This window comes from Cladophialophora immunda, assembly GCF_000835495.1.
Source record: "Cladophialophora immunda strain CBS 83496 unplaced genomic scaffold supercont1.5, whole genome shotgun sequence".
Taxonomy (NCBI): domain Eukaryota; kingdom Fungi; phylum Ascomycota; class Eurotiomycetes; order Chaetothyriales; family Herpotrichiellaceae; genus Cladophialophora; species Cladophialophora immunda.
This window is the reverse complement of record NW_015622545.1, coordinates 1,415,595-1,435,533: the sequence shown is the minus strand read 5'-3', so window position 1 is coordinate 1,435,533 and position 19,939 is coordinate 1,415,595. Positions and strand designations below refer to the sequence as shown.

At 52.5% G+C, this 19,939-nt stretch overlaps 8 protein-coding genes across 8 annotated transcripts; 2 read left to right on the top strand and 6 right to left on the bottom strand.

Annotated features, from left to right (window-relative positions):
* Positions 1-2,055: 2,055 nt before the first annotated feature.
* On the top strand, positions 2,056-2,319 carry PV07_08765 (uncharacterized protein; the record flags this gene model as incomplete). The annotated part of the gene is made up of 1 exon (XM_016395959.1): positions 2,056-2,319. The coding sequence occupies one exon, from the start codon at positions 2,056-2,058 to the stop codon at positions 2,317-2,319; it is 264 nt and encodes an 87-aa protein (XP_016245815.1).
* On the bottom strand, positions 2,252-2,992 carry PV07_08764 (uncharacterized protein). The gene has a single exon (XM_016395958.1). It carries the CDS (start codon positions 2,952-2,954, stop codon positions 2,535-2,537), a length of 420 nt encoding a protein of 139 aa, XP_016245814.1. The 5' UTR covers positions 2,955-2,992; the 3' UTR covers positions 2,252-2,534.
* Positions 2,993-3,889: 897 nt separating this feature from the next.
* PV07_08763 (uncharacterized protein) lies at positions 3,890-4,222 on the bottom strand (the record flags this gene model as incomplete). The annotated part of the gene is made up of 1 exon (XM_016395957.1): positions 3,890-4,222. One exon carries the CDS (start codon positions 4,220-4,222, stop codon positions 3,890-3,892), a length of 333 nt encoding a protein of 110 aa, XP_016245813.1.
* A 311-nt stretch (positions 4,223-4,533) lies between these two features.
* Positions 4,534-5,097, bottom strand: PV07_08762 (uncharacterized protein; the record flags this gene model as incomplete). Its single annotated transcript, XM_016395956.1, has 1 exon — positions 4,534-5,097. One exon carries the CDS (start codon positions 5,095-5,097, stop codon positions 4,534-4,536), a length of 564 nt encoding a protein of 187 aa, XP_016245812.1.
* Positions 5,098-6,218: 1,121 nt separating this feature from the next.
* Positions 6,219-7,187, top strand: PV07_08761 (uncharacterized protein; the record flags this gene model as incomplete). The annotated part of the gene is made up of 1 exon (XM_016395955.1): positions 6,219-7,187. The coding sequence occupies one exon, from the start codon at positions 6,219-6,221 to the stop codon at positions 7,185-7,187; it is 969 nt and encodes a 322-aa protein (XP_016245811.1).
* A 1,078-nt stretch (positions 7,188-8,265) lies between these two features.
* On the bottom strand, positions 8,266-8,760 carry PV07_08760 (uncharacterized protein; the record flags this gene model as incomplete). The annotated part of the gene is made up of 1 exon (XM_016395954.1): positions 8,266-8,760. The coding sequence occupies one exon, from the start codon at positions 8,758-8,760 to the stop codon at positions 8,266-8,268; it is 495 nt and encodes a 164-aa protein (XP_016245810.1).
* Positions 8,761-15,111: 6,351 nt separating this feature from the next.
* On the bottom strand, positions 15,112-15,303 carry PV07_08759 (uncharacterized protein; the record flags this gene model as incomplete). The annotated part of the gene is made up of 1 exon (XM_016395953.1): positions 15,112-15,303. The coding sequence occupies one exon, from the start codon at positions 15,301-15,303 to the stop codon at positions 15,112-15,114; it is 192 nt and encodes a 63-aa protein (XP_016245809.1).
* Positions 15,304-15,426: 123 nt separating this feature from the next.
* On the bottom strand, positions 15,427-15,693 carry PV07_08758 (uncharacterized protein; the record flags this gene model as incomplete). Its single annotated transcript, XM_016395952.1, has 1 exon — positions 15,427-15,693. One exon carries the CDS (start codon positions 15,691-15,693, stop codon positions 15,427-15,429), a length of 267 nt encoding a protein of 88 aa, XP_016245808.1.
* Between the last annotated feature and the right edge of the window lie 4,246 nt (positions 15,694-19,939).

Genomic DNA, 19,939 nt, shown 5'->3' with positions numbered 1-19,939 from the left:
CCCACCTGCATAGACAGCTACCAACCAATGGTGTTTCGGCTACGGGAGACCAGTGAAAAGAAACTCCAACTGATAAATGCGGGCTTTGAACGACTTCTGCTGCGGTCTAAACACTGCAGCTTCCTGGGAGCATTCTTGTAGGGAATTGCATATGGATCTAGTTCCATACAAAGAATACCGACAACAACGTGTTATTGTTGACGACAGGGTTGAATAGTTGTGCGCCAGCCACTGCCGGAGGTCGAGAATGGTGCAGCCTCTCGAGGAAGATCACGGCCGTTGGTGACTGTCCTGGTCCAGACAGCAAAGAGGCAAATCCCTCCCAGACATCGATTCGGATGTGACAAACGCTGGACACTGTGTTCAAAAACTGCACCAAGTTGCAAGTTCAGACCCGCCCATGCTGACAACCAAGGGCGACTTGGACATGGGACGCAGTTGAATACTACCAGATTGCGAAGGGCCATGACTCGGTTGTTGGCGAGAGAGTTCCGTGGATCTCTCGACGGGTACTATTCGACGTTGCACAAGGATGCCGTAATGATAACGACCACTCATGATGGTAGTATTGGAATGGCAGCTGCCGAGTTGACGATGAAGGCTTCGCACGGGTCTAGATAACGAGAAGAATATAGGTGTCATGCAGGTGGAGGAAGATGCTGAAGAGTATATACACATTTGTGATGGATCTGATAGTGCTGGCGGGTATTTCAGGGTTTTCATGATTGGCTCGGTGTCATCCAGCCGTAAAAGAGTTCCAATACTCACGCACGGCCTCTGTGTAGCCCTCATCAATCCCTTCTGCGCCGGCACATCCGGACGCCATTGCCTGTCCGGCAGATTAAACAGGTCCATTTTCAAAGAACCGTGGCCAGAATGCATGCCTTACGGGCCTAGTCAGTTGGCCATGCAGGCGCAGAGAGGTTCTGCACAAACCAGAGCGGATGACAGGCTCAGCAGAATGCGTGATATCTCCCAAAAACAAACGGAATCCTCAAAACAGACTCTTTCAACTGCTCGGCCTGAACCTTGTGGAGACTCCAACCCCCCGCATAGTTCCCCGGGTAGCAAATGAATATAGAACTAGAAAGCATCCCTTGGTTGAGAAGGAGATTGACGAAGTACTTTCGACAGCCATCTCGAATGTGTTCCATACTTTGCCCACCGGAAAACTCGCAAACGGGATCTCTGTGGCCGAGCAACGCAGGACCTATTTTACCGTACCGATGTACCAATACCAAGAAACCCTCTTACGAGACTAGAATTCTACAAGACAGAGATCCTTGAGCAACCGCATCTGTCATGCCCCTGTGTACAGCAAACGCACATGCTATACTGTTCGCCAGGCCCACTCTCAGCGGAACAAACCAGAGTAATCGTCTTTACGCCCCATGAAGCCCGGTTGACTCGTCACTTGGAAGTCGTCGATTTCGTCAAGACTCCCACTGATCGCCCGCTCTACAGTGTCATCTCCTACAGCTGGAGACCGAAAGCGTGTCCAATACCAATGTCCAGATGCAAATGGATGCCCAAGGTCCCTCAAGCTTAGACCCCGCGCGGTAAGGGCGCTTGAAGACTTCCTGGCATTGCTTCAACCAGGGGAAAAGATGCAGAGGAAGTGGATCGATCAAGTGTCAATATCGCAGGCTTCGGATCGAGACATCTCGCAGCAAATAATGCTGATGAAGCGGATCTACGAGAGTACTGCCCGAGTCTTCTGTCAGCTTCCCCAACCGAAGGTCATTCTGACAGAGAGCTGTGGGAGCAATGAAAGAATCGGCACACTCTTGCACGCCGTCGAGCGTGCAAATCCTCCCTCTTCTCCCATTCTGAGATTTCATGCATTGTCCGATTCAAGAGCCATGAGTGTCGCCCCAGAAACGCTTTTCGTATCAACCATTGCGTGTTGTCCAGCAGATGTTGGGGCGGCAAATGTTTGCCCGCCGGAGATCAAGATAGAGCGAACCCCTGCGGTCAACAGAACTTTCGAAACAGAGGAGGCTCTCAGTAGCGCGGGAGCTCAGAAGGCTAGGATAATCGACTCATGCAACAGCTATGGACCTGGTCGATCTGGCTTTTGTTGTCGCCACTTGGAGAAGGGTCTTCGAAATCACCATCCTGTACTCACTCATGCCGACTTCTAACGCGGGAATATCATCGTCGGACCGCGAGAGATGTGGGCAATATCTACAAGCTTTGCGAGGTACGATCGAGTCATCCCAGAGGAAATCTATGATGTTGTATTGGTCGACCGAGAAGAAGATGGTTGGTATCCAAGCTACTGGGAATCCTGCTCAGCCTCCTGAGGATCAATTTTGATGATAACTGACCAGAACCAGTGGAATCCATCGTAGAGCCTTATCCAGCCGAGCTCCCTTGGCTCAAACAATGACCCTGGAGCCATGATCCTGACCCGCGTGACGACCCATGGCCAGTGAATCGAGTTATTCTCTCTCGTATGAGAAATTCCTGCTCCGACGTGCTTGTGTGGGCGTTGATTGCTGTGAGCCTGGCCTCTTGTCGTACCATTCCAGTCAGACCAAGATCCCCTCCAGCTTCAGCTTCTCCAGCGCCTCCTGTGCCCATTCGCCACATCTGATCAGTTTTGTCCCGGGGAACAGTCGTTTCGGGCCGTTGAATTGCTTCGGTGGGGGCGCAACCGAGTCGCAGACTCGTCGAAAGGTTCCGTCATCGTAAACCGCCTTTGATACTCTGCCCAGAACTCTCTTGCTGACAAACACCGACTGCTCGTCCTCTTCGGGTTTTTTCCCTGGTCGATAACTGTGGAACATTCCCAGCTGGATACTGCCCGACACTTGATAGATATGTCCGGTGCCAGGCCCAAGTTCGTGTGTCTCCACGAAGATGGCCACGTGGTTTTGGGCCGTCAGTCCGGCAGATTCGACGCAAAGGACATCGTAGTGTTGAGCTTGGTCTGGGTTCGAGGTCGCCATCTTTCCCGACGGAAGAACGAATTTTGTTGGCAAAGTGCTCTTGGTTGGTGTTGAGGTGAGGGACAGAAAGAAGTCAAGGTTGAACTGATGAATTACTGCTTCATATAAGCGGTGGGGGACAAGGGCCCACAGTTTGCGGTGTACCTGCTGTTTACGGTGACGTGGATATTATCCTAACCCGTTCAGGAAGGTCAGCTACTTTTTTGTCTCGGCGCCACTGCCATGTGCCTTTTGCGGCGTTTGTGTACAGTGAAGAGTCCCTTGGTTAAAACAGGAGCAAATCAAATCTTAGAACCGGATCTCCTTACCGCAGCTAGACTCCCGCTGGAAGCAGCACACATCACTCCCCATTCGCTGATGATCTCTTCCAGTATGAAGACGGAGCTGGTACGCAGACTACCGATAGTTGGGGGTCACTGATCCGACCGGCGACTGGCTTTCTCTCCCAAGATGAGTCGAAACAGCTAGCACTTGCGATTTGAACATGTTCAACAATGTTGCGGTAGATCTAACTGAAGGCACTGACGTCGACGGCCCGAGCAATACAATCAAATTGACTCATGATTTCCACCAATCTTTTGGCGGATTTGAAGTCTACTTTGAGTCTACGGGTTGTGAATCTCATGCCTACTACATTGACTCCACCAACACAGACATTCTGCGCCATCGGATTTTTCCTGTCGATCGTATCCTTTACATGACTGATCCTTGACTGATTGACCCTCCTTCTTCACGATTAATTGTGATTCACCATGCCATCGCTTGTCTTCATTTGAGTACCGCCGGCCGACACATTGACAACACTCTGCGTGACCTTGATCAAGAAGCTCCTGATTAGGAATCATGTAACTACCAAGCATCTCTGTGAGTATCCCTATCACGCGATCGGCGCGACCACCCGGAGGATTGTCAATAGAATGGTCAAATGCGAACCATCAAACAGACACAATACCACGCGCAGGCGGTACGTTCGCTTGCTCTGCCTTCAGGATGTAATTCCGAACTTTCGATGGGAGTATTATTCTCTGCTTCTCTGCCGTGGAAGCCGCAGCCACTACCTGGGTGACATAATCGTCATGAGAGGAATAAAGAAGGTCATCGAGCCGGGAAGCGGTGAAATTGTACGTGTTCCCATCGAGGCCATTATCCTCGCCGTTGTATGCCGCGATCGGAACTTGCCCTTTGGGCAGTCTTAATCCACCTCTCACGTTGCCAAATTCATCCCTGGCGAGCACTTTGGAACCTGTGCTGTTGACGGCGATCTCCATCTTGGGGAAAGTCGGCGGATCCGCGAGGCTGCGCATCCAGCGGGAGACATGGCGATAGACGGCATCCAGGGTCGGTCGCCAATCGATGGCACTGATGTTGGTAGGACACGGATCCCGGGGAGACTATCATACGCGAATTGGATTTGCAGATCCAGGAAGGTAGGTAAGTTTCCATGGGCCACCCCGGCAATTTTCCACTCGCGAAACAGCTTGGTGAGGTTGTCTCGTCCCCTAGAGGAAGTACGTAAGAGCCTCGGTCTCGGAATTCAACTCGAAGATTGGAATCTTGCTATCCGTCCTCGATTTCGTGATCACGCATCTCTCGCGCTGAGTGGTGTCCGAGCTGCAGGCACTGGGCTGAAATTCGCCGCGTTGCCGGTGCAGACAACGGGGATAATTGAGTCAAATGTGCTGCCCATGGGCTGTATGTCATTGACGTAAGCCAGCACGCGCTTTCCGGATTGCGATGCGCCCACGGCTATGAGCTTTTCTGGCTCGACTCCAGCGATCTGGCCCGACTGAAAAACATGGGCTGCTTGAGTGAAAATATCGTAAGACAGCGCATCGTCTGGAACGCGAAGTGTTCCGTACCGCTGCGGATCCCATTCCGTGAGACCAATGGGATTGGCGCCGAGGCAGTCCAGGCCTGCACTCTGTGCGGATACAGCGACATTGTAGCGATTAGCGATGCCACTAATGAAGTACTCCTCCTTGAGGTACCCCAGGGTGGACATGTTGCCTGGAAACCCGCAAAATGGGTGTCCTCGTGCGCCGACCTTGATCGGTCCTTCGGCGGTCGGAGGCATTATTTTCATAGCAATGGCCGTGGTCAGACAGGTGGTGATGAGACCGGCGGGCAACTTGAAGATTGCCATGATAGTTAGGCGATGTTCTGTGAAACTTGCGGGCAATTTGTGGCTTGTACTGCTCAAAGGAGCAAGAGACTGGTAAAGCCGGATCACTTTGGTTGACTCTTTTGTACAGATACCGTCAGATACAGCCAGAACTCTACTTTATACCGTTTCTGGCATGAATTCAGGACACAGAAGGGTCTCCCACTCCCTCCAGGTCTCGACCGCGGGGTAGCAAAAACCTATGGAGTTCCACAGCCAGGTCAGTTCCAAGGCTATGCGGAATATTTGCATATTTTGCGGAATTGATGGGCGTACTCCACCCTGCAAATGTTTGGGAACGTCGTCCGACTTGTCAAGAAGACACTTCCGCCTCTCTATCAAACCTGAATTCCTTGGGTATCTATGGCCGAAGGCGACGACAGCTGGTCGTGAAGCTCGTTAACTAGTGTCAAAAAATGACTTGAGATGGAACTGACATGGCTTAAAAGGGGATCTCCACGACATTGGCAGCAGAATTGTCCCAATCTGGCGAGACTCGTTTCTGTACGAGGTTCTCTTGGTTTATTTCTCTGCATTAGGTTCATGATGTTACGTAGCACAAGAGGGAGACACCTGCGAAGCGAGAATTTTCGAAGTCAGCGCAGTGTTCCCCCGCGCGACTCCAGAGCCGCTAGCCATGCAAAGCCTTGAGCTTTTAGGTTATCTGGGGATGCGGTGACGAATGTTTTCCTTGAGCTTGATGGTGGGGAAATTTAATGCACTTGTCGGAAAAATTACTACCTTAGGCCTAGATTATAATCCCGTTTAGCCAATCAAGCCTCTTCGGTTAAGGAGAATCCGTTCAAACTCGAGCTTGTCGGTTCCTCAGCTACAGCAAGCAAAAGCGGAACTTATCCTCAAGGCCTGAGATTGGTGCTCCTAAGAGGGCGTTTGGTGCCTTTACACATGTCCGGGAGAGGGGTTGTAAGGCGTATTCTGCATACCATCTCTGCTGGAGCAAGTGACAATATATGTACTGCTGTTCCCCTGCGAGGCTTTGGAACTTTGGAGATTGGCTCACGACCATTTACATCATGAAGAGCTTCCTCCTTTCTTAGCAGCAGTGTGGTGCACCGCTTTCTTTCCGCCGTGCAGGGGGCAACATGGAGCAACACAGTACTCTGCCGACAGTCGAAGGTCCCATTGTCGGCTTCCGGAGAGGATATCCATTTGCCTCCTACTATGGAAACATCAGATCGATCGGGTATGTCGAGGAAGAGTATTTCATTAGCGGCACGGCGACGAGGTATCAGCCGGTATGCAACCTCACCGATGATGGTCGATGGACTCTCCAAACGACAAACACAAGTGCCTACAGGACTCGGATTTTGGTGCACCGTCCAACTGACGAGAAGAAGTTCAATGGGATCACCGTTCTCGAATGGATCAACGTTTCTTTTGGATACGAGGTTTCGTTCGGGGGCGACACACCGGGTTTGTACGAAGATGGTGCCGTCTACATCCTGATTTCCGCGCAGCCTGTTGGACTTTATGGCTTACAAGTCGCCAACCCACAGGGATTGAGGCAGTGGGATCCGGCACGTTATGGGGGTCTATTCATTCCTGATGACGCGATTTCTTACGACATCTATACTCAAGTCGCCTGTATTGTCAACTCTTCTCTTGGACAAAGTAGAATACTAGGTGGCTTCCAACCCAGCGTCGTCGTCGGTGTGGGTGGTTCTCAGTCCGGGTCACGTCTGTTATCCTGTGTCAATGGTGTCCAGCCTCTAGTGGAGGCGTTCGGTGTGCTCATGCCCTTACTTGCCGCCAGCCACGTCAGCAGCCTCGATGTTGACCCCCCGGCAACCAAGCAGGGCGGATCTGATATGAAAACGATTACAAAGATCCGCACAGACTTGAGCATCCCTGTTCGTCACCTCTGTGCTTGCCCAAGCTCAAATGATAACGCAGAAATCGAAGGCTACGGGCAAGAAAGGGAACCGCGCGCCGCCTATGCTCGTCGCACATCGCGGAGGGTGGATGATGGGCGACCATGCCGTGGAAGAGGGCGTTTGGAGCTACACTGCGCTCATCCCAGAGCTGTCTCGGAATGGCTGTTCAGCATCTAGGGTACCTGCGGAAAAGCTGCGTCAACTTGGTGCGAGCTGCTACAACTCCGAGGTAGCTGCTGTAAGGCAGCTCAACAGCAACCCATTCCATTGACCAGCCTAGGCCGTGGCTGGCAGTGTGTCTCACAAGTTCTCATTATCAATGCCCAACGTACCAGATTGACCGTACGTAAAGCTGCCCCTCAGCTGGATCTGCGCAACTCGGGGAAACAGAACTGATCAGTCCTTTTCTAGTCCTTGCGTGTGTCTTGACCTCCTGGATCTTTCGGCCTCGCTGCTGCGCTAATAGACTCGAGGGGGGACGGAGGCCAATCGCCACTTGTGGTATTGCCCATGCTTGATTCCTGGCCAGGCAGTGATCTCAGAGCCGGCAAACGGCTTGCAGCTGAAAGAAGAGATCAAAATCGCCATCATCGACGACGGAGCCCGAGTTCAAATGCTTGACAGCGCTGAAGACTTAGAGGTAGAACGAGTTCAGCAAGACCCACGCAATTCGTGATGATTATATCCGTTTGAATGGATCGCCTACTTCCGCCTTCCATAATGTCGTCTCATCCCCTCCTCTTGTCTCTGGCATCAGTTCGCTCGGGCTAGAGAGACCGGCAGAGTACCCGACATAATTCTGGGCTTTCGGCGAATACAACAACTCGGCCGGCTAGACTATACCAAGCCGTTCCGCATCTGAACCTGCGCTCTGGCGATGGGTCGACCAGGCCCTGAATTTCAGATCTTGGGCTTCTCCGCATCTACCTTTTCCTGGCCTTCAAACAGTTTCTTAAATGCCTACGAGGGACTTAGCGGGAAGAAGGCTCAACTAGACACGGAGAGATTGATCTGAGAACAGAAGCATGCCTCCTGAGAAACAGCCTTCATCGTGGGCAGACCGACGAAGAGCGCATCGAGAAGCGGCAGAGCGACGGGCGACCAGAAGCGCTAAATCGCAACCAGGTAGAGAATCAAAACAAGACTCAAGGTGAGGGAAAAACAAAGGTGGGTGCTGTCAGTGCAAGCCGAGACGCCGAGCGTCTTTTGCGCTCGGCTCCAATCTTCCAATCTTCCAATTGAAACGACTCTACGATCAATTGACCTCCTGAATGATGGAGTATCCAGTCCGACTGGGTTTCGACGGGATAGTCAAGTCCTTCGCGATGAAAGAGGTTTTCGAACTCCTCAACAAGCGCGATACTTCGAGTCCATTGGTTGTGCCCTTCAGCGAGTCTTCTGTGGAATGTTTGTTGGGCTTAGGTGATTGTGGTTCTCGACCTTGCCTGGTCCACGTGGACATTTCGTTGTAAAGGAGATTTTGGGGTTGGTATTCTGTGTGCTGCTGGTCGGCTTTCCGCCATTGGGCCCATCCATCGAGTTTGGGTACAGAGACGAAGATCCAGGATCTGACAGCGGAGAACGTGTGTTTCGAAGACGAAATCACCCAGAAGAGAACGAGTCTGTTCAACCGGTGTACTTCTCCAGGCGGATTCTTGCGGTCGCGGGTTTCCTCGTCGTCTTTTACCCACAAAACATCTTTGTTGGGATCGGCTACTGACTTGACTGCCTCTCGTCCGAAGCGATCCATACTTGCCCAGCCGAGCCCCCCTTACCCTCCTTTTGTCAGCTGCCCGTCCTCCTCTTCTGTGATCTTGAGCGCGTACTTGGGGTGGCGCTTCTTGCACAGCGGCCCGAAATCCAGCAGAAGGCTCTCGAGGAGATCCGAAAGGTGTACCCGTAGGATCAGATTCTCTGCGACGCGTCAAGCACTCTACAACCAGACGCGTACGTATCGCATCTGGACGCTGGCTACTTAAAACCGCCCCAGTGGAAGTACAGTGTCCGATTAAAGAATGACAGTTCGCTCGGGCTGTAGTATAAGCCAAGACCTTCCAATAGCAAGAGACAGGAGACTTGTGACTCAGCGGAGGAAACCCCGGTGGTGGGACCCTGACCAGTCGACCCCGTTGAGACGAGCTAGTTGACCCTGACGTGATTTGCCGACTAGTTGGCCCTTGATCTATTTGGAGCGACAGTCATCATCGACGGAAAATTGTCTGGGTGATGGAGAACGGGGCCTAACCATCTGAAAGGGAAAGCACAGTCTGACGAAGATGGTGGGCCCGAGTTCGCTCGCCAGCGACTTGTCTTGTTGACAAGGTCAGGGCCCTGTTGTTCTGTTCGCAGGCTACCACTGACGCAAGCTTGAGCAGGTATCACCACATCCGTCTTCTGGTGCATCGGGATTTTGCCATTTTTCTCTTCTTTTTAGCGGAACGGCGAGAGTGGGGATTGACGAGGATGATGAACACGAACGTCAAATGTCAAATCTGTGCAGCCATTACGTGTCACCGACAATGACCACGAGTACGTGCCAATGGACGTCAAGAAAGCGAGAGCGAAGATAGTCGTATGCATAATGTTCATGGCGCTCAGAGTCGGGTTATTGAGATCCACTCTGGTCAGCTCGGACCAGACATGAGCGTTCGAAGGCAGTCGAGGAGCCAAAGTCAACCTGTCAGAAGGCAAGACATAGATTTTGGATACCTCGCCGTCGTCCATTGAGCGTGTGCAAAATGTAGTTCCAAGACTCGGAGGACAGCAGAGGATATCGTGCCATAGGCTGCGAAGGCCATGAAGCTGGTGTAGGCGGCCATAGTCCTGACTCCTTCCCTGAAGATATGCGGTCAGATCCAAAGAGTGACATCACTTGGACTCGATGTTTCCTCCATCTGGAGCAGCCTTGGAGGCATGCTGGATCGGAAAGCCGTCCATTCGACCAGCACTTGTCGCCAGAGCTGAACTGCTGCTTTGGTAATGGACCGGATAGCTTTTATTAAAACTGGCACGCGCTCGGCCAGTGTCATACATTGAAATATACAAAGACTTCGATGCTTTCCGAGCCGCTGCTGACCACATTCCAGGATTCCCGCAGTCGTCGAGGCGTTGTATTCAATAGGGATGAGCGTTCTGCGTATGCCGGCTTTGAATTCTTCCTCTTCGTCCTCGAGAAGACCCTCCACGTCCGCAACATTGGCACTTTTTGTGCCGCAGCTCCCAGGAACAACTTGACGCGCTCCTGCAGGGCGCGGTCCGTGAACACGGTCGAAAAGCTAATTTGAGCACTATGATGTTTACATAGGAGAAGGGAGCAGCGAGCAGTTTTTACAAAGCTGTTGATACTCCTGGAGCCGTCTTGAAGGAGCAGAAGTTGTTGGTGCCTGACGCGCCGCGCAAGAAGGCCATTGAGCGAAGTCTCAAGGACGCGGGGTTGTGAAAAATAAAAAGACAACGCTTCTCGCTCTTCCGGCGGAGTCTCCAGCACAGCCTTGGGGCTCACGCGGTGGACGAAGCCACCGAAGGACTCGAGGGGGATCTTGCTGGTTAAGCTCGTGGAAGTGGAAATCGTATTGACCGCCGTGCTGGCCTTTTCAGTTTTGCTGGTTGAGCCTTTTGTGAAAGCGCCTTCATCCTCGGAGGATGTTCGTCACCTTAGTGGCGAGGACCGTACCGACATCTTCGACACGACCTCGCTCGCCGCGTTGACCAAGAGTGTCAAAGGCATCGACAACCCCTCCATCTCAACGGTTGGGCCGAATGAGAAAGTCCAGCCGAACTCCATCAATGCAGACATTGACCAACATTCACATTATGGTCGGTCTGAGAAGTGTCTTCCTGATCGGCGACGGGTCCGTTGGGCAAGGAAGCGGAAAGCAAGATGGTCCTGGAGAAGAAACTGGTCGGGTATGCGCGGAGATGGAGGATATTTCGAGTCTGCGTCGAGAACCAAGTCAAGTCCAGGAGTGCCCTGCCGAGACAGCGGTAGACTAGCTGCGCTGAGTGAGTGAGTGAGTGGATAGGTCTGCGCCGGGGAAAAAGTTGAAGTTCTGGGAGTGCCCGTCGAGTGTGTGTTTGATCGCCAAACCTTTCGACTTTTACAACTTTTTGACTTTGGCAACTTCAATGCTTGAAAGTCCCGCTCTAGGTGGCATTATGGCTGATGGTCTAGTCATAGAAACCTACTCTCGTCGATAAATGGCCTGCTCCTTCAGAAGAAAATCTTACTCGTCTCGCTGATGCCGGAATTCCGCTCGATCGTGAAGCAGACAAGTGCAACAACTGCGGAAAGCTCGGTCACACTACCAAGCGTTGCCCCGAAGAAAGAATCGTAAGTGTTCAGCCCACTGTTACGCCCATGGAATCGAGGCTCGGCAAACGGCCCTAGAACAGCCTTCGACCACATATTTCAAGGGCTGCGTAAGTGCGAGGTTCACCACAATGTCTGCAATCACACATATCTGGTCCAAGAGCCACTGCGACTGAGGTCGTCGTGTTTGCGGTGCAATTGCAGTCTTTACACCATCCACGGACGAAGCAGAGAACATAGCCTTCGCAAGGGGGCACCAGCCGGCACTGACTGGGGTGATGCGATCTCCCAGACCAGGGACCAAGATCAGGACGCCGAGGAGGAAAGTGCTGAGGGTGTTGACTTGGAGCGTCTCCTCCCAGCCATCACTGCCCTGGAGAGATTTGGAGTTCATCATCCCGGCGTTCAGTATGGCCCCGTCGATGGCCGGGAATTCAGATCTGAGACTCTCTGCAAATTTTCCGAAATCAATCTATCAGCACCAGTCGCGCCCATCTCTGTGAGCCGGTAGCCATCCAGATCCTCCGCCGTTTAATCTTGCGTCAATCCTGTTCTCACAAACCCTGTTTTCCCTTTCCCCGAAGGCCCTTTTTTTCCCCTTGGCCACCAACCTCGGAAACGTCCTGTATTACCACGAGGAGTCGGCATTAGAGGGAATGCCAGTTACGAGCTCTGGACGGGCCAGAGCCTTGTTCATGACAGGGCGTCGTCGGGCAATGAACTGCAGATCCGGCTGCGGTCACCCCAGTGCCGCAAGTGGTGATGAATGGCGTCTTGGGGTCAAGGTGCTTGATCTCAAAAACCTTTTTCCACTCCTCCTGAGGCAGCAACGCCTTGGCCTCGGGATCCAGCAATTCCCGGAATGGGACGGTGTTGGGCAACGGATGCGCCCCCGCCGGGGTAGATCTTCAACTTTCCGTTCTTCTGCAACTTGATCGACTCGTGGGCACTGGCCGCGATGGGGACGATCTGGTCGGAGCAGGTACAACTTACTCGTGGACACACGCGGACACGCTCTCTCTCCCAACCCTTCTACATCCATTTCGTAAACGGCTTGTAGCCTACCCTTTCCCCCGCAAACGGGTATCACTTTGTCGATAATAGGTTCGTTCAGGGGAGGCGAGGAGCTAGGGGTATCGCCAATAGATAGGGAGCTTTCGTAGAAGGTCTAGTAGGGGGGTTAATCTTGAGTAGTAAAGTAGTCGAAGGGAGTAAAGAAATCGTCTGCTGCCGTAGGAAAGCCAAAGCACACTATCCTCGCCGATCCTGTTCTAGTGGGGGGGGGGACCCGAAGATGTCGATACCGCGGTCGTAGCGGCCGAAGCAGTATTTTCATTCTTCAATAGTCTCGGCTTCGCTCATCTCGCAACCTTTGCAACTACAAGCCCTTTCTTGATGGCTCGGGTGCCTTTTTCGAAGGTTTCTGGATCTAGAGTATGTTGAAGTCGATCCTGTTCGACCAGCTGCGGGTCAGACAAAGCTACACAGGATCAACAACTCAACAGCAAACAAAGCTGGACAGGAACAATGACTGCACAGCAAGCCCCGGAACGAACGGCTGCGTAGCAAACAAAGCTGCACAAGAACAACAGCTGGACAGCAAGTACCGCAGTTACCAAGCAGCACAGTCTGCCTGCGCAGTTTGCATAGCATACACGTGCACACGTGCCCAGCATGCACGTGGACGTCCAGGCATTGCCTCCTTCCCTTTTCTCGCACATTCTACTTTGTCTTTTCTTCTCTACACTCCTATCCTCGACGCAGACTCACCCACTCATCAAGTTAGCTACAAGATATTTAGCCTCCAGCACCTCTTCCCCTATTGGGATGAGCCTGCCCACCGACTTCTCCTGCACTTGACGTAGCTCTCCCTCTCTATCCTTCCCAGAGACCTCAGAGATCGGCCCAACACAGCAGCACACACGCCATCAAGACAATTGAGTCAGTACGACTCTCAGGCCATTGCGGCCTCTTTCCTCGTTCCAGCCAGCGGTTCCTCCTCCTATCTCACCAAGCACCGACGGCATACCTTCGTTGAATGATGCAGCAAAGATCGAGATTCTTCACAATGGCGAGGCGTACGAGGTGAACACTCCAGCACTGACGCTTGTCCATGATAACCCTGATGGTATCCTCGGCCATGATATTCAAAGTACCTCTACAGATTGGTCCGACCACCCGAGTCGCGGAACATTCGAGCAATGCCGCTCTTTCTGCGGTTTGGCGAGCATTGCAATGTCTGCGTCGTTACTACGACTCCCGGAACCGGTCCCCTCATCTCGCCAATCGTCTCGAATACTGCGGCGGCAACATCGCTTATTACGCTACGCTGTCCATGTACCGTGCTGTATCCCTGCAGATTGGGAGTAGATGTTGATAGACGCTTGTCTTTGACAGCAGCCGCAGCTGTTGGTTCTTGCCGTCCCTCTTCATCCTCCTCCTTTGCATTGCCAAGCGCATGCATAGGTGGGCGTCGTCGTGATACGCAGCAAGCAAGATTCATTTCAGTGAGTCCAGTTACGGAACCACCCTACATGAAGGCCCCTTGACTCTTTGGAAAAGCACTCACGAATTTTCCAGAGGTTTTTTTTGGCGCTGTTCTGGCGGTCCCAGTTCAGTTCCTCCACGTCCTTGTGACCGACGCCAACGTACCCTTTGTTGGACCACGAGATGCCATGGGCGTGTCCGGGGTCCGGTCGGTAAAAGGACACATCGACGTGCTGGAAGGCCGGCTCTACGAGCTTCGAGTCGTCCCTGCTCCGAGTCCTGCCACTGGTCTTCCCCAACGAGCAGCTGGACGAGATCACGGCCTCGATCCCGCCCCATCCCCATCCCCAGCCCTATAGAGGACATCTATTCAATTCCCGTCGACGCCTCACCCGCAGATCCAGGGCGATGGCGACAACCCAGAGTCGTCCATCTTTTCGCCGAGCCTAAGGGCTAGCTGGCCTCGGCCCTCGTTGACCAAGTCGAGGACAGTGGAAGCATCTGCGATGCCTCCGCGAACGCCACCTGTCGCCTTGTTGTCATCTATCGGCGGCAGTGGGACCTACGCCGGCAACGTTCTCGGACCAAATCTATATACATACTACGGGTGAAGTACCGCTCCACCACAGAGGATTGTTGTCAAGCTTGTCCAAGTACGTGGAGAAAACTGCTCCGCGGGCTTATCGCAGGATTTAAGTCGAGGACGCCGCTGGGCCCGGACCGGTCCTTGCCATTCCGTTGCCGATCCATTATCGCTAGTCATTAATGTCCAGCTACAACTTTTTCCCCAAGGGCCAAAGTTGCAAAAGTCCCAGAGGTTGTCAATCAAACACTCAAACACACTCAAGGAGCACGAAGAGTTACTTTTGGGGGGGACAGCTGGACACAAGCTGAAAAAAAGTGGTGTTTGGGTCGACAGTTGGACCAAAGTTGCCAAAAAGTCGGTGTTTGGGACGCAAAGTCCAAAAGTTTGGCCATCGAACACACTTTGGGGCGACAGTTGGACACAAGTCGAAAAAAAGTGGTGTTTGGGTCGAAATGTTGAAAAGTTTGACCATCAAACACACTCATGCTTTGGCAAACAGTTTGTGGATGAGGTTTCGGATGGAGGCCTCTGACACTGCGTCGAGAGCACTCGGCACTTCGTCGAAGAGAAAGATACCTGTTGTTTGTCCCATGAGCCCCACCCGGGCAAACCCCAAATGCTGGCGCTCTCCACCCTCCAGAAACCCACGAGACGGAAGGCCATTAGCTGAAGTTCAGGGTAGGTTGTGCAGCCTCACCACGGCGGCAGCAGGGTCGAACTCACTTTCCGTCATCTCTAATCGCTGCGTCGTAATTTTGTGCTCGTTGCATGATTGTATCGTGGATGGCCGCATTCCGACCTTCCTCGTGCATCTCTTCGTCCGTAGCATCCGGTTTTCCGTACGTAAGGTTCTGTCTGATTATGCTGTTGAACATAAGGGAATGTTGGGGCATAAATAGGACGTACTCCATGACGCTAAGCACGATATTCGTCAGCGAGAACGCACGGATGGGAATCCTCCTTGCTTCGAACGGGGGGCTCTTAACTCACGAGCTATGCCTGGCCTTCTGGATGTCCTGGTCTCCGATGAGAACTTAACTAGATGTCGCAGTAAACATGCGTGCTATCAAGGATAATATAGTCGACTTGCCGGCACCGGTTGGCCCGACAAAGGCAACTGTCAATCCTCCTTCGATGACGAAGCTCATGTTATCCATGATGAGAGAGCTGCCGGCCACTGCTCCGGGAATTAAAAAGGTGACATTCCGGAACTCAATGGTACCCGCCTTAAGCTCGAGCTTAACACCAAGCTCGTACAAAAGCCCTGCGACCCAAACTCCATCGAAAACGAATCCTGACATGCCTGCACCACAACCGCAGAAGGCGGGGCCAAGAGAGGCTGCGCCGGTGGTTCGGATTCGGCGCACTTCTGCCGCTAGATACACCAATTCACTCTTCTCCCGTGCATGATCCGGTCATCATAACCGGGTAAACAGCTCGGATTTGCCGTATTAAGCCCTCCTGACGGGCGGCCATGCCGCAGCTGTCATATCCCGAACCGCGAAGCAGTCATTACGGCAAGCATGAGTAGGCCAAGGATCGGCGATTCGTCGCGGACCGTAGTCCAACAGTATATGGGCAATCTATTGGCGCTTTTTGGCGTCGGCCAGGTCCAATCAAAGTCTCCTGCAATGTACAATTCCTTCTGCCTCCTTATCTTGGCTCAACAAAAGCAGTTCCTTGCGCCCGATCCTTAGTTTGGCATAAATCGCCTTTTGCGCTTACGGACGGTTAATGCATGCTGCGCTCTTTTCAGAGGCCGAGGCTGAACAGCAGCCCGATGGCCCCTGCCATGTCCCCTCCCTTCTAATTCTACGCCAATGCCCGGAAGTCTTGCACTAACGAGATGATCTGGAGGCCCTCGGGGTCTTAGTGTGGTGCGGAGGATGCGGTCTCGATTCGCGGCCAGACCTGGAATTCGGTGGCCAATGTCAATACTTCCTGAATATCAGCTAGCCAACCCCGACATAGATATGGAAGACCAGCAAGACTCGTAGGGGTGAAAGAGGTGCACCAGGCCGTATGGGCATCGTTCGAGCTCCCGATATGGTTAGATGCTTCTACCCCGCCCCGGTATGGGTTTCCTATATATGGCGTTAGACGTCGTAGTAGCTTCGTAGGGAACCCGCGCACCCGCAACGACCGCAATTGGATAAAGAAAAGTCCATAGCTTTGAAAAACGCCTCGACGACTCGCCTTAGGCGCTAGCTACGACAAGCTATGAGCCTATACCCCGCTGTAGATGGGACTGAGCACCAAGCAGTTCTGAAAAAGCTTCAAGCTCTGTTTCGGCCAATACTCCACCTCTTCAGGAATGGAAATAGCGACTTTTTCTTTTCGGCCCACTCTTCTGTCCGAGGCTCCGAGGCTTGTTATGGGTTTCGGTGCCGTGCAACCCCGCTAGCTCCTTCAGCACCGCAGCCAGTCGCTGGGGAGCGTTCCGGGGAAATAGAGGAGCGGGTAACGACTCTCAGATCTGGGACAGCATGCATCATCAACATCATCATGAACTGTTGCAGCCCGATCAGTCCACTGTTGCCGCCGCTCATCCGGGAAGGCGTCGGTCGTGAACAAGAGGTTGTTGGGCCATCAGAACCGCTGCCAGCTCTCTCTCCAACCAGATGCGATTCGGTCGGCGACTTCAATGGTTCCATTGGCTCGACCGGATTTTGATGACAGTGTATCATTTCCTCCTCCGTGCACATGACTTTCTGGACTCTATGGAGCTGCAACATGCAACCTCGAAACAACATTGGTCGGCACTATACGAAACGCAAGCTTGTGGGTGCTCGATACGGTCGCCGAAACTGAGCGTCTCGACCAAGATATGGGAAACGATCCACATGTAACTTTGCTCGGTACGGCAAGACCTTTCGACATCGAATGTCCGGCTGTCCATGCCAAATTCGCCTTATGCATCACCGTCTAAAGGAGAAATCCGTTGAGAACTGTGGGGTTCGCAAGCATCTGTTGCGTCAATAGGGATCTTGCGGTCGCAACCATTTTGTCCCATTCCTGTTGGCAGGTGGCTTCGCACCCTATGCCTTGATTTCCACCGGTGACGAGAGCGTGAACCCAGATCAAGCAAACCTTGGTGGCAAGTGCAGCTACGTCTGGGTTGGCTCAAAGCGAAGGCCGTCCCGTGTGACCTTATAACCGGACACGATGTCAGACCAGAGGATGATCCCAATACGAAGCTACGTGCCTCGACCGTAGAAATGGTCGATATCTCTACCCCATTTGAGGTTGCCTTTCAATTTCCAAAATTGAATAACAATCATCAAATTCTCTTTTTTCTTCTTCGCGTTGGGGTACATTCTCACTCGTCCGCATTAACTAGTAATCCGTACCCCTTCAAGGTCAACAAATCCGTCTCGTCAAGACGTATACAGTCAAATACCAATCCACACTATTCATGGAGAAAAGCTTCGCTTACTCGAACGTGCCACAAGAAAAGGAGCCAATGCTACCACTATCTCTTCCCAACTAGAGCGAAGAACTATCGCAACATAGAGCCATTCTCGGTTGGGCCAACGACTCGAAAGGTGGAAGATATTCACCCGTACCCCAAGCGGTGCAAGGTGCACAGGCCCAGACCCCAGTACCGGATGCCGGCACCTTCTTGTTGGCCCTGGCCGTCCGCATTTAGCTCCTTTGTAGACGTTGAACCAACCGCAGATCAGTCACTCCGCGTCCCCATAACGTCTCTTTCTAAGAGTCTTGCTCTGTCGTCTCAAACTCCGGGATTCCATGCAAGCCATGCTGAGCGCGCCAATGGCAGTGCCCGTCGCAGTCCTTAAACGCAGACCAGACTCACGATACAGCAGATTTCGGCGATTGACCTGTCTCTTTGGAGCATTCTCTGTTTTTGACCGGGCACTTCAAACAGCTGTCATGTCTCGACGTACATTCCGGGTGAGGTGGCCGTCACTGAACGAACGATCGTTTAAGGTCTTAGCTCGGGACTTCTGAGAGCCTCCGGCCTCTGAAACTCAACGCCGACAATGATCTAGTACGCCTGATGGTCGTTTATTTCGTTGTGAAGATGAACCATGGGAGTAACAACCCCCATTGTCCTTTCGAATCCTCGACATCAGTTTCTACTGCCATGGGCACTTGACCCAACACAAATAGATAACTAATCATTGCGGTCCAACAACCCACTTGCGGTTTGGTGGGAGCTCTCACGCCCGACGATCAACTTTACCTACACCCCATGTACCCACACATGATAGCGGGAATAATGCGGGCAGTTGTTCCTCGTTTGGGTGATTGACCATGAAAATTCCTATCCCCTTACCTATAGTGAGCCTCGGGCCTCAATCATGCAGCCGGCGAGGTGTTGATTAGGGCTTCCTTTGTCTGCGATACAGTGGGCATTTGAGTATGGGTGGGGGTTTCGAGTTAGGGCAGCACCAGCTGTTCAGCACGCCAACAACTGGAAGATGTCTGTATGATAGATGAGAAATTGACAAAGACGAAAACAACGCTGGAAGAATGCTTGAGCGTAGACTCGCTAGACCTGTGGATACAAGTAGCACGAACGCCTAGCACTAGCAGTTCGTTTCTGACGATCAGGCCTGGCATAAGCACAAGCTCGCCCGAGAACACCTACATGCAACCCGTGCTACTGGTATTTGCATCTAACATACCCGGCGGAAGAGCAGAATTATGCTTCTGGCTCAGCGTATTAGTATTACTCCGAAGATTTGTCATCTCGGAGACAAAATCGCCACAAGTGCATATCCTCCTGAGCATTTTCCGGTTTGCGGATCGACATCTTCATACAGACGCAGTCGGACTGCTCTCGAGCGATGCATTCTCCGCTCTGAGGTATCGTCATCCTCCTGGACAGCCATGTTGTGTATATAATGCAATTGCTACGATATCTCTCCGTCGGGCGTCGGCCAGCCACAGTCTGCCCACAAAGATCCAACGAGCAGCATCAGCGGGCTTTTCCGGTTTAGAAATATTCTACGAATGTTTGGACTTCTTCCCTCGCGAAATCGAAGGCCTTGACACTGAGCTGTCCCAGAAAGGATTGCTTGAAGCTACTCGACGGAGATTAGTTCTAATCGAGCGCCGGCCACAGTCACCGATCGACGTCAAGAGGGCTCTATCAGAAGGAATAAAATGTTGTCCCCTCGCGGAAAGACGACACAGTGCAACATACAGCATCCGCTTCCAGCCTGGAGGAGGCAATGCGAGTGGTTCAAGTTATTGAATTTCAATATGCAGCTTGTCGGCGGCAATCCCCGTGGCAATGTTGGCCAGATACGCACCAGCGGTGTGGACAAATGTGCCGTGTAGACTTCTGTCCATGTTTTCATAATTGGCAGAATCTCGGAAGCGCCCCGCCAGAGGTATCGGGTAAAGAGGCCATGGGCGAGATTGCGACAGAGGGAGCGTGAGGTGCAAACAAGTAGTTGTTGAGTTGGAAAGAATGAGGGGACGAAAAGAAAGAAACGAAAGAGATAGATGGGTGGACTGGATCGAGAGTGGTGCTATGTTAGGCTTTAGTATCGGAAAATCTCTTAGATTGTCGTG

Coding starts and splice junctions, on each gene's coding strand:
- PV07_08764 (XM_016395958.1), bottom strand. CDS start 2,954: ATGGCGACCTCGAACCCAGACCAAGCTCAACACTACGATGTCCTTTGC.